This window comes from Cryptomeria japonica, chromosome 3, assembly GCF_030272615.1.
Source record: "Cryptomeria japonica chromosome 3, Sugi_1.0, whole genome shotgun sequence".
Classification (NCBI taxonomy): Eukaryota; Viridiplantae; Streptophyta; class Pinopsida; order Cupressales; family Cupressaceae; genus Cryptomeria; species Cryptomeria japonica.
The window spans coordinates 611,798,678-611,811,125 of NC_081407.1; the positions used below are offsets into that span (position 1 = coordinate 611,798,678).

The 12,448-nt window shown below is 36.9% G+C and overlaps 1 protein-coding gene across 1 annotated transcript; it reads right to left on the reverse strand.

The window, feature by feature from the left end:
* Nucleotides 1–1,183: 1,183 nt before the first annotated feature.
* Nucleotides 1,184–2,582, reverse strand: LOC131073065 (aspartic proteinase nepenthesin-1-like). The gene has a single exon (XM_058009427.2). It carries the CDS (start codon nucleotides 2,569–2,571, stop codon nucleotides 1,276–1,278), a length of 1,296 nt encoding a protein of 431 aa, XP_057865410.1. The 5' UTR covers nucleotides 2,572–2,582; the 3' UTR covers nucleotides 1,184–1,275.
* Nucleotides 2,583–12,448: the final 9,866 nt, after the last annotated feature.

Sequence of the window (12,448 nt, forward strand, 5' to 3'; positions counted from 1 at the left end):
GACAAATCACAACTACCTATGCTACCTTATTGAGGATGCTTATTAAACAGAGACTTATTCTCCATGCAAATTATACAAGAATAATTTCATAGAATGTTATAGTGTGTTTTTGTATATTAGATTCTAAAGGAAACATGCATAGGAGATGAGATCACATATTAAATAGTGTAACAAACAAGAAACATAAGTAGAAGATGAAATCATATATTATATTTTTGTAGTGTAGGAAATAGATGTTAATGATGAGATCACAAATTGCAAGAAATGTATAAAAAATATAAGATTATAGATGTTATTAAATAATGCAGAAAATATACACACAAGATAAAATCACATATTATATTACACAATGTAGAAAACATACATTTGAAATATAGTTGATAGTGCAGAAAATATATATACATGACAAAGATCACATATTATATTATATTATGTAATGAAGAACCATACATAGAAGATTAGGTCACATAGTGTATTAGGTAGTATAAAAAATAAACATAATAGAAAAGGTCACTTAGAAAAGTGCATAAAACAAATATATTTAACTAAATAGTACAAAAATATATATAAAAGATGAAATCACATATTATATTTGTAGTGCAGACATATACATGACAGAGATCATATATATTATATTAGATTAGATTATATAATGAGGAAACGACTAGATCACATAGTATATTAGACAGTATAAATAATTAACATAATAGAAGGGGTCACCTGGAAGAGTGTAGGAAATATAAGAAAATGAATAACATATTACATATTATATTAGGCAGTGCAGTGAAGAAACATACATGGAGATGAGATACCAAATTATATCAGACTGTAGAAAACACATAAGAGAATGAATCCAAATTAGGCAATGGAAAAGCATACATGGAGATGAGATCACATATTATTTTAAGTTGAAAGAAAATGTATCAAAAGTATATTAGACAGTATAAATAATTAACATAATAGAAGAGGTCACCTGAAATAGTATAAAACAAATATAAGTAACCAAATTACAACAAACTGTAAGAAACATTCATAAGAAAATGAATCAAATATTACATATTGTATTGGACAGTGCAGTGCAGAAACATACATGTAGATTCTATAGAAAACACATAAGAGAATGAATCCAAATTATATCTCATATATATTAGGCAATGCAGAAACATACATGGAGATGAGATCACATATTATTTTAAGTTGAAAGAAAATGTCAATGAACACGAAAAGGAAGTGGCAGAAGCATACGAAAATAAAGCAGAAGAGAGTGATGATTATTCAAAGAGAATCACATTCAGTGGGCTTAAAGGAGAGTGTGTTCTGAGCATTGTCGTAAAGGATTTGGAAGTTCTGCTGTTGTATATTTCCGAAGATGGAAACCTTCCCTGATGTCCCCTTCATGGCGAGGCACAACAGATTGTTGGATATCTGAATGAAAAAGTTCTCTGGTGGAAGCTCGTAATTCACGCCGCCTTTGAAGTTGAAAGTGAGCGAAGGCAAGGTGACCTGACCTGATGTCTGGTAACACAGATCCAGACCCACGGAAGATCCGTCTGTAGGAGTAAGATCAATGGCGGCCTTAATTGCTTCCTTGACAGGAGAGTAGGCAGCCTCGACTAGATAGGTAAGGGTCGTTCCCGAGTCGATGATCATTCCTCCGGCACCGCTCGGTTGCAGATCAAAAGTTCCAGAAGGAATATTTACGGGTTCACCATTGAGGGTGACCCCTGTAACAGGAATATACCAGAAAGAAGGAACGACAATGTTCTTAATCAGTGGTATCGTGTTGGCTCCGCTCAAGGAAGCACCCTCACCAAAAATGAGAGGGCTAGTTTGTGAAGGGGAGTCCGTGATGGACAATAGACAGTAAGAGAATTTGTTATCTACCTTGGAGCCCAACTGTGAGATGAGTGAGAGAGGACCTCTTCCAAGGCCCACAAGGCCGCCATCATGAGAGAATCCTTGGTTGTCATGGCCGCATCCAAAAGTAATGCCTGCAACCATGCTGTCGCTGCCGCTGCCAATGGAGAATGACTCGTAAGCCAGGTCACCGCTGGTCTCAGAACCATCGCCATACCTATAATTAAACATACAATCTGGATTGCATCCAGTTTTAGATCTTTTCAAAGCATTGCAAAGAGAGTTAGTGCAGGGAACTGTGGAATACGTGGACGATTTGGAGGGATCGAAGATCGGCGTAGATTGAGTGTAGCAATTCCGGCAAGGCCTGCACTGAGTCCAAATTAGATCACTCCCCGTGTCAACAATGGCTTCAAAACTCACCGAGGGTGTTCCCACTGCAACGTTCATCAGAAATTCCCCATTTCCCACGTGAATGGGTGTTTCAGCGTCTAACTGCCCAGCTATCCGCTGATTTACAAATGCCTCTATCATATTCATTCGTATCTTACTTCGATCCACCGCCCCACTCAATCGCTCGGTAAAATTGAAGTCTCCCTCTGATCTGCGCGTTAAATTCACCCTCAATTTGAAATGTACGTCCGAAGAAGATGCGATCATGGGAATACTAAAGCATATGAAGGCCACTACTCCCAACAGCTTAGAATACTCCATTTTTCTCAAGTTCACTAATGGTTCGTCTCAGTGAGAAAGAGCAAAGTGAGTTGATATAGGCATTTACATGTGTTTCCAACACCCAACAAATCTGCCAAATGGAAATTAAACAAGTCTAAGTAGTTAACTTAAAGATTGCTTGCATCTGTAATTTGCTGTGTTTAACAGTAAGTAAACTATAAACGTGCGTAAATTTTAAGATTGGTGGAATATCTCTCACATATTTGCAGGGTTCAACAATAATTACACTGGAAAACCGCGTAAAAGTTAAGACAAGTCGAATCTCTCGCATCATAGTTTAAATATTTTTTCAAACGATTAGACATATGACGTGAGGAATATTAATGGGCCAAAATATGCCCCTTAGTGGGGCATAATTCTTCTTTATTCGTTTCTTGTCATCTCGCAAATTCCATTTTAGGTCAAAATAAAGTAATAAAGTAAAAGAAATTTTCATTTTCTTTCACATCACACGGTTCTTTAACCTTGGCATGTGAAAGATAATGAAGCAACATTTACTTTATTTTTTTGTAAAACTTGTTAATGTATTGAAATAATAATTTCTTATTAAAAAGTTATCTTTTAATTTTTTATTAAAATAATAGAGGTGAAGGATCAATATATAATTCTTTTTTATTTATTTATTGTCATCTTTAAAATTATGTTTTATGTCATAATAAAGTAAAAGCAATTTTCATTAATATAGAAGTGGTATTATCAAGTAACCTTTCTTATAGGTGTTGGAAGGATCTATTTTGCAGTGGTCAATTTATGACCATGAACAAAGTGTCTTTTGAGCGATCCAAGAATGGTACATGAGTGAATATTAAAGATTCTTCCCTGAATACATCCCTGCCCAAATTGGAGAACACATTGGTTTGGAAGTTCATGGGGAGGTGTTTAGAGATTTCTTCGGTTTGTAAGTGGGTTGCTGCCAGATGGACGATTTAGGGAAATTTTTTGGTTTTGACGCTGCCTAAAGGTACATTTTGTTTCTCTTTCTCTCTTAAGGAGGATTGCTCTCTAATCCTTTCTTCTAGCCCTTAGTGTTCTAGAAAGTAGCAACTTCTCCTCTGTAAATGGCATCTTGGTTTTAAGCCTAAATCCTACCTATCTGGTGGTATTTTGTCTTGGGTTTGTCTCTCAGGCCTACCCTTGGAATTCTGGTATGAAGAGATCACTTTTGGGCTTGCCAACTCATTCGGTTAGTTTATCTCCCTTGACTCTATCCCTAAGAAAATATTGCCGTTGGTTTATGCATGCTTTTGTGTGGGTATTACTCTTAGTTCGACACTCTCTATCTTGATCAACCTAAAGTCTTGTCTTCGTGCTTGGTCCAAATGTTGGAATATGAGAATTCTATAATTGTTATGTTAGCTTTGTTTGTAGGTTGGTCATCAAACTAACAAATGCCTTGCTCAAAGATCTAAATCTTTCCTTAAGGAGAAGGGTAAGGGGTAGTTGATTTCTTCTTCAACTTCAGGGGTTTCTGGACCAGTCTTGAAGTCCTCTAAGTTGGCTTCTCCTCCAGACAAGACAACTTGTGGGATGCCTTTGATCGAATTAGATGGTGAAATTTTTGTACCTCTAACTCTGGTTGTGGGGTCACTCCCTCCTCCCTCCAAGTTGGGTTTCTCCCCTATGAAGCCTTGTTTGAAGTGATTCTTCCACTTCCCAACATAGATTGTGGTGCTAAGGTTTTGGGCTTCCCTCCAAATTTTTCTGGTGTCTCCTTAATCTTCCTTGATGCTAGATTTGGTTCCCTTTGTCCAACCAAGTTTCTCTTAGGAAACTGATTCTCTTGGGGATTATTCATGTAACATGTCCCCAATTGCTTTCTCCCCTATTTAGGGGCTGTCACCTTCAGAGTTGGGTTGTGCATTGCATAACTCTTCTTTGGGTTCTCCTTAAACACTTGTTCGGGGAAGTTTGTCCTTGTCCGGTGTGGCTAGCTTCAAAAGTCCTCCTTTGACAAGTGAAAGAATGATGAATAAAGTGGGAAGGGATGTGAAGGTTGGCAGGAAGTTTGTTAAGGGTGTGAGGTAGTCAAATGCAACTCAAGATGTGCCCAAAGGTTTCCAAAGTACTTTGGATAAATTATTCTCTTGCAATAGTTCTAAATGAAGGTCCTCAAACGGAACATAAGGGGACTTAAGGTTTCCAATAAATTGATCTCAGTGAATAACTTGGTGAAAGATTTGAACATGAATATCCTGCTTCAACAAGAAATTAAAATGTGTTTGTAGGCCTTCCTCAAGGTTTGCAATTTCATTTGGCCTTTCTCAGATGCCTTTGCTATGAGTCTGAAGGGCACTTCTAGAGGTCTTGTCATTTTGTGCAAACCCCATAATCTAGTTGGAATTTTAAGGAGTCAAGAGAAAGGATTCAAAACTGTGGATTTCTCAAGTAAGATAAGTAATCAGAAATTGACTCTCATGAATATTTATGCTCTAAACAATGTAGTTTTGAGTAGAGATCTTGGGATTCCTTCCTCTCTGAGTGGGTTTTCTTCCAATTCTCTAATTGGATAGTAATGGGGGGCTTCAATTCCCCCTATTCCCTTTAGAGAAATTAGGTGATGTTCCTAATTTTTTAAATAGTATGCAGGACCTTCCTAAATTTTTGGTCAAAGGGAGCTTGTGTGATATGGATTTGGAAGACATGAATTATACGTAGTCCAATCTACACTCTAGTAATAATCTTTTTTAGGTGCACCTAGATAGGTTTGTGATTTCATCCTCTTGGAATATTCTTGGGCATTGCTAGCTCACCTTCCAAATCTAGTTTGGCTTGAATTATTCTCCTATCTGGGTTCATTGCGATACTATTGGTCCTATTCCTAGATTTGATGCAGGAGCATCCTTCCTATTGTCATAGAATGGGAGCATCAAAAAAAGTTATGGACAACCACCAAATGGGACATCTGGAAAATAAAGAGATATTTCAAATTAATGACCAAATATAGAGGTACGTTGAACAAGAAGTGTATAATTGAAGGAAGAGTAACAATTGTTTGGAATAAAATGCGGACATGGAAGGTGGAATTAATGAGAGATAATTTAAACAAGGGTTGCAGGGTAGCTTAGTTCCTCATTGTTGCGAAGGTGGGTTTGGATTGGTTTATTGTAGAAGAAGTTCAACTGAGAAATACATGTTCGGTCTTTTACAAATGATGCAGAAATCATGTATACAAAGATGGCTTCAAAAATAGTCGGTATACTCAAATCTGATCATAGACATTATTATATGAATTTTCCACACATAAAACATTATATTCACAGCATAGGCAACATTATATTCACATTATATTAACACTGTAGTAGAATTTGTGATAGTTACATAGTATCATAGCTTGTAGGGCCATTCCCACCCAAAAAAGTAATAAGATTCACTAATTTTAAAGGCTAAAGCATTTTTCAAGTTTACAATATCAATTAACATGGACCTAGTATGGCTGCAACAAAGTGATATATCTATTATATAGAACTATTATGAGATTTTAAGATTCTGGTTTTAGTAGCATGTACCAATGATCCATGAAGAAATATATATAACTAAATTTAACAACAAAATTCATGTCAAAGTGTGGATTACAAAACCCATACTTGCATACAAGTGTTAAAACCCAATTACATCAAAATTCATATTGCTTTACAATATCAATAATAGTGTTGTTCGCAGCTAATGGGAAAGTGCCATAGACGTGGAGCCTGCACAACATAAACACCATTGGCGAGATGTCCTGTTGGTATTGTTTGTATGTTGTATCTCTGATATTTGGGTAAGTTTGGTGAAGTATCTCTCCTTGCAAGGAGTAGTCGATGTTCCCTTCTTGTGTATTCAATTTGCAAATTATGTTATGGTGGCAAGAGGCTTGTGTGTCTACATTGCAATACGTGCAATGACAAGGTCCATGTCAATTGCAGCGTTGAATGATAGGGAGTGGTGGCATGCTGATCAATATATTTCATAGGGTGGGAAATAGGAATTCTTTTCTTTTAGGACACTGACAACCTGGGTGAATTCACAAAGCTAGTTCCTACTTTTGGCAGTGAAGGAATTTGGCGAAAGTGGGAAGTTCAATTTTCTAGGTGTTCGAGCGAAATAGGGGTCTTCGCTCGAACTACCCCTAGGAGTTCGAGTGAACCACATTGCGGACCTGGGTTTGCTCGAACCGCGAGTGAATTTTGGGTTCGAGCAAACCCCCCCTTTGCTCGAACCCTTTTTCAGTTAGGGTTTTTTAAAACCTTTATAAATAGCGAAAGTGACAGTCAAAGGGTCATTATCAAAGTTGTCTTTTTCTATCTGGTGGGGGTTGGATCAAACCAGTCATAAGCATCACATCACCGAGCTTTGTTTGCAGTAGCTACCATCTTTCATATTTCAGTTTTTGACCTTTATTATATCAGGTGCACAAAATAACCCTTTGTTTGGTTTAATAATGTCTTTTTTTATTAAATTAATAAATAATTTGTTTATTAATTTATTTTTTTAATTAAATAATTGTATATAGTTATTGTTTTTCAATATTTTAGAAAAATGTTTGACAATTTATTGTTTTTCATTATTTTAGAAAAATGTTTCATAATTTATTATTTTTCATTATTTTAGAAAAATGTTTGATAATTTAATGTTTTGACTAAAATGTGTCAACTTGTTTTTAAAATTACATAACTGTATATATGTATATTTTTTTCAACATTTTAAAAAATTGTTATGAAAAACATATAAAACTAAGGTAGTAAATCAAAACTTAGAAAAACATTAGCAAAAAAAGAAAATTAGAAAAATGTCGCAAATGTAGATATAATAAATTAAAAGTTAGAAAAATTAATAAATTTTAATTTAAATAAACATTAGAAAATTTAGATAACAAATTTAAACAAATTAGACAAAATAAATCCTCTACAATGTGACCCATTTTCACATCCTATTACACGCACAACATGACCCCTTAAGACCACATATGCCTTGATGACACTATACGTTCCCTTAGGAGCTCATAGAGGATCACATATAACATACTAGTGTACATATGACATACCCTTTAGGATCACATAGTGTCCTAAGGGGTCATACGTGGTCCTAAGGGGTCACACGTGTTATAACACATGCATGACCCCTTAGAACCACATATGAGCCCTTATAAAATTGTAGTGTGAATGACATACCCCTTAGTCAATCGAATAGTGTCTTAACACATGCATGACCCATTAGAACTGCATATGACCCTTTATAAAATCCTAGTGTGAACGACATACCCCTTAGTCCATCACATAGTGTCTTAAGGGGTCGTATGTAGTCCTAAGGGGTCACACATGCATTAACACATGCGTGACCCCTTAGTAGGTCACATAGGACCCCTTATAACATCCTACTATACATATGACATTCCTACTATACATATCACATTGCCTATGTGTCCTAAGGGGTCATATGTGGTCTTGAGGGGTCACGCATGTGTTATAACACATGCGTGACCCCTTAGTAGGTTATATTTTAGCATTTTGCAGGTTTATTTTGTTATGTTTTGATCATTTAGCCTTCTAATCTATTTTCCCTTCTTTATTTTGGCATGCTCGGTGGGACCCACATCCCTAAGAACTACTCTTTTAAAAAAGTTTTTGTGAGTTATGAGACGCAGGTTCCAGAATAGCACGACTGCAAAAAAAAAAAAATTCTTTTTCGCACGTTCCAGAATAGCGGCTCTGCATTTCTGCATGACAGCTCCTCCTTATTCTTTTACTTTTTTGTTTCTGTTTATTTTCTGTTTCTATTTCTGTTTCTGTTTGAGCACGACAACTCTGTTATCTGTTCTGTTTATTTATAATCTATGTGAAAGTAGGAGAGTATGCTCTTGTCTATATAGATAATCAGAAATCCAGACCTTTGGCACTTTTCTATTCTGTTTAGCGCAACTGTATGCTCTGACTGCAAGAAAGTGTGAAAATAGGAGAGTATGCTCTTATCTATCTAGACAATCAGAAATCTAGATATTTGGCACTTTTCTATCTATTTAGTGTGACTGTCTGCTCTGTTAATATGTCTAAAATTTGTTAGGCACTAACAGTAGTCTACATTTTCTTTTCATTTCGTGTTATCTATTCTGTTTAATCATAATCTGTCTGACCACAAGAAAGTGTGAAAGTAGGAGAGTATGCTCTTGTCTATCTAGACAATCAAAAATCCAGACCTTTGCCATTTTTTTTAATTCTGTTTAAGTGAGACTGTCTGCTCTATTAAATCTAGGGTTTCTGTTTGCTCTGTTAAATCTAGGGTTTCTGTTTACTCTACTAAATCTAGGGTTTTTTTATGTTTTTTCACCATATCTTCTTTATCTTGACTCCATTTTCCTCCAAACTTCACCAGATTCTCTGCATTGCCATTTCCCACATTTTCTTCCTTGGGGGCCTTATCCCAAAAATCCACTTTTTAAAGCCTAAATCCCATATTTCTCTATTTTTAGGGTTTGCGATAACTTCTTCCCGTTTTATCCGATCACCTCCAAATTTTTCCCATATTATCCATCTCCAACTTTTGCTTCTTTGTCCCTCTATGACAAATTTTCTCATTCTTTCATCTCTCCTCCAAAATCCCCATTTCTTACTTGCTTGTCACTTGGAAAGTGGCAAAAAACCTAGTCAAACCCCATTTACCCATCAAAGTTTTCTTCAAATCCACATTTGTCATTAGTAAAAAATTTTTTATGTATGTTTTTCTACTTATTCCCAAAAAATCAAAAAAATTAATATTTTGTCGTTTTGTTGTCTTTTGCAGGACACTTGTTGAAGACTCCATTTTTCAAATTACTAATCAAATTATTTTGTAGGACGCTTGTTGAAGACTCCATTTTTCAAACTACTAATCAAATTGTTTTTGCAGGACGGTTGTTGAAGACTCCATTTTTCAAAACTACTAATCAAGTTGTTTTGCAGGTTGCCTAGCTGATTCAACCAAATCTTGTGCATTTATTTAAACTAGGCACGTAGATATTAATTAAAATGGAATGAACCATTGTCTTATGTATCTTTAAGAAAAGCGTAAAGGTAGGAAACTATGCTCTCGTCTTACTAGACGATCAATCCAAACCCTCCAACCTTTTCTTATGTGATTGTGTGTTTACCTCTAGCAGGCTTGCCCTCCCAACTTGCTCTTTGAGAAGGTAAGAGGGGAACGACCCAAGTGAGTACACCCAGACCTAGGGTTCCCAACTCACTATAATAAATAGGCCATTGACTATGAAAGGGTTAATGGTTGGGGCTATATGAGAGTTCACTCTCACATTGGGTGCTTAGTAGGATCCTAGAGATCTCAATCATGCTTGCATGACTACTAAGTTCTTGGTGCTTCGTTGGGCTATAGGCCTCAATTGTGCTTGTGCAACTTTGAAGGGTAGCTCCTAACGGGAAGACTTACTAAACACCTTGTTCATAGTGGCCAAAAACCTTCTAGTCATTGGTGCAGGAGGTTGGACCTCTGAAGCTGCCCATATTTTTACGGCCCTTAGTAGAGACACAAAGTTCGCCATGAGAAGTTTTCATGGGAATTGATGCTTGGCTACCCTGAGAAGTGAGTGTCATGGAGGGGAGCCAGTGGGGTCAAGCATCTAAGTGTTCGCTCTGGGTAAGCGTAGCTGGGAAACCAATTGGGATCCAATGACTATTGTCCTTGCCATCCTTAAGAATGTTGTATATGAGCATGAGTGTCTTTGAGATAATATGCATTTGATCATTGTGTTTTCTTTGTTTGATACATACTTGCCAAGAGAAGACTAAAAACACATCACTATCCCTAAACACTTTGCAAAAACACTTGTCAAGACACAAACAATTGTCGAAGTCATTACCCACACCAAGTCCAAAATTGTGTCAAAGCTCTATCCATCCCATATTTCATAAGCCTAAGAGAGAAGCTAAGAGTCCGTTCTCTCCATCAACATTCAAGTTTGTCCTTTGAAACACCAACTATCGTCCAAATCAGGGTGGCCGTATCCCTTCATACAACTTGCCATTCAAATCGATCCTTCATGTTCATACCAAAGACAAACTAGTCATCAAGTTTCTTCTAAAATCATACCTCCTCCATCAATCATCCTAAAATTTTCTAAGTCCTTTCATCACAAATTTCTTAAGTCCTTTCATCACAAATATCGTGTATGGTCGCAACTCGATCCCAAAAGAAAAAGATGGCTGAACAACAATATGGCATGCTTGACATTGGTGTCCTATATGAATATCCCACGCAAGATCATACACAAAGTGGACAACCTAGCAATCAAGATCAAAGCCAAAATCCCAGCATGGTTAGCCAAGATGAACTTTTTCTGGAAGTGCAAACTTTCCTAGCAGATTCTTACAACCAAGAGATGATGGACAAGTTTATTAAACACAATCCTATTGCACTTCTCAAAGCTCTTCTTGAAAATGGAGCTCAACTTCCACTTGAGTTTAATAGATCTGCTCTTGCCCAACAACCACAAGGAGACCTCACTCCCACACAAAGTGTTGCAGCTACTATTCAAACTCAATTAATTGCAGCCCCATCAATCATCCAAGCTCAATCAATGCCACCCGCAGTACCTCCCACCATGGTCTCCATCCCACCTTCTTCCTCCTTATCATCTATACCACTATCAAATCCGATCTCATCTATTCTCCAACAAACTTCTATACCACCTCCTTCTATTCAATCACATATTGCTATTCCACAAACCTCCCTTCCTCCCAACAATGTCACAAATTTTATCCGGGCCGTATTCAATCCTATCACAACCATTTACGGACCACAACCAACTATCACACAAACCCCAGTGACATCGGTCATCACATCCCACATTCCCACCTCCTCATCATATCAATATATTGGTGGTGGTGCACCTTCTTTGGCTCATCCAATTCTTGGGGCAAATATAATTCATCATTATCAAAGCCCACAACAAGACCTCATTAAGGAAATTTAAGACATGAAAAATATCATCAAGGACATGAAACAAAGGACTAATAAAAGGAAAACTTACTCATTTGAAGAGTTTTGCCCTTTTCCTTATGATCCATCTATATCAGTTGCACCATATCCCCCAGGATTTGAGATTCCTAAATTCACCAAGTATGAAGGCAAAGGAGACCCCTGTGATCATGTTAGAGAATTCCACATCTTATGCCAGGAAGTCTCCTATAGTGACCTTTATCTTCGCAGACTCTTTTCCAAGAGTCTCATAGGAGATGCCCTGGCATGGTTCTCATCTTTACCACGAGGTTCCATTGTCTCTTTTCCAAACTTGGCAAAAAAATTTGTGGCCCACTATGCATACAACATGGGTAATGATGTTTCTATGATGGACCTATGTAATACAAAACAAAAGCCCAGAGAAACCTTCGCCAATTTCCTACAAAGATGGTGACATCTTATCAAGAAATTCTAGTGGGACATGCCAAAACAACATCAAATTAAACTATTCCAAAAGAACTTGGTGCCTGAACTTTCAAGACCCTTAATATCCCAATGCATCAAATCCTTCCAAAAATTGACCGATAAGGGCCTCGCCCTCGAACATGTCTTGTTGGAAGAAGGAACCTTGAAACATTACCAGAAGTCGACACAAAGTTCTTCCTCTTATCATAATGACAAGCCAAAATTTTGGTCCAAGAATAAAAACATGGTCAATGATGGTGTAACTGATGCAAAGCGGGTCCAAACCGTGGCTGCTCCCCCAAAATCCACCACCAAAAATCATCAATTCAACAATCAAAATAATCAAAATCAATCCCAAAAACCTCAGAACAATGTCTCAATCTAGGGAAGACCACCCCAATCGAATAACAGGACTCCAAGAGATTTCACTCCTTGGGCTGAGCCTATTGAAATGGTGTTTCAAAAA

Excerpts from the sequence above, each read along its gene's own strand:
- LOC131073065 (XM_058009427.2), bottom strand. The coding sequence starts at position 2,571 with ATGGAGTATTCTAAGCTGTTGGGAGTAGTGGCCTTCATATGCTTTAGT.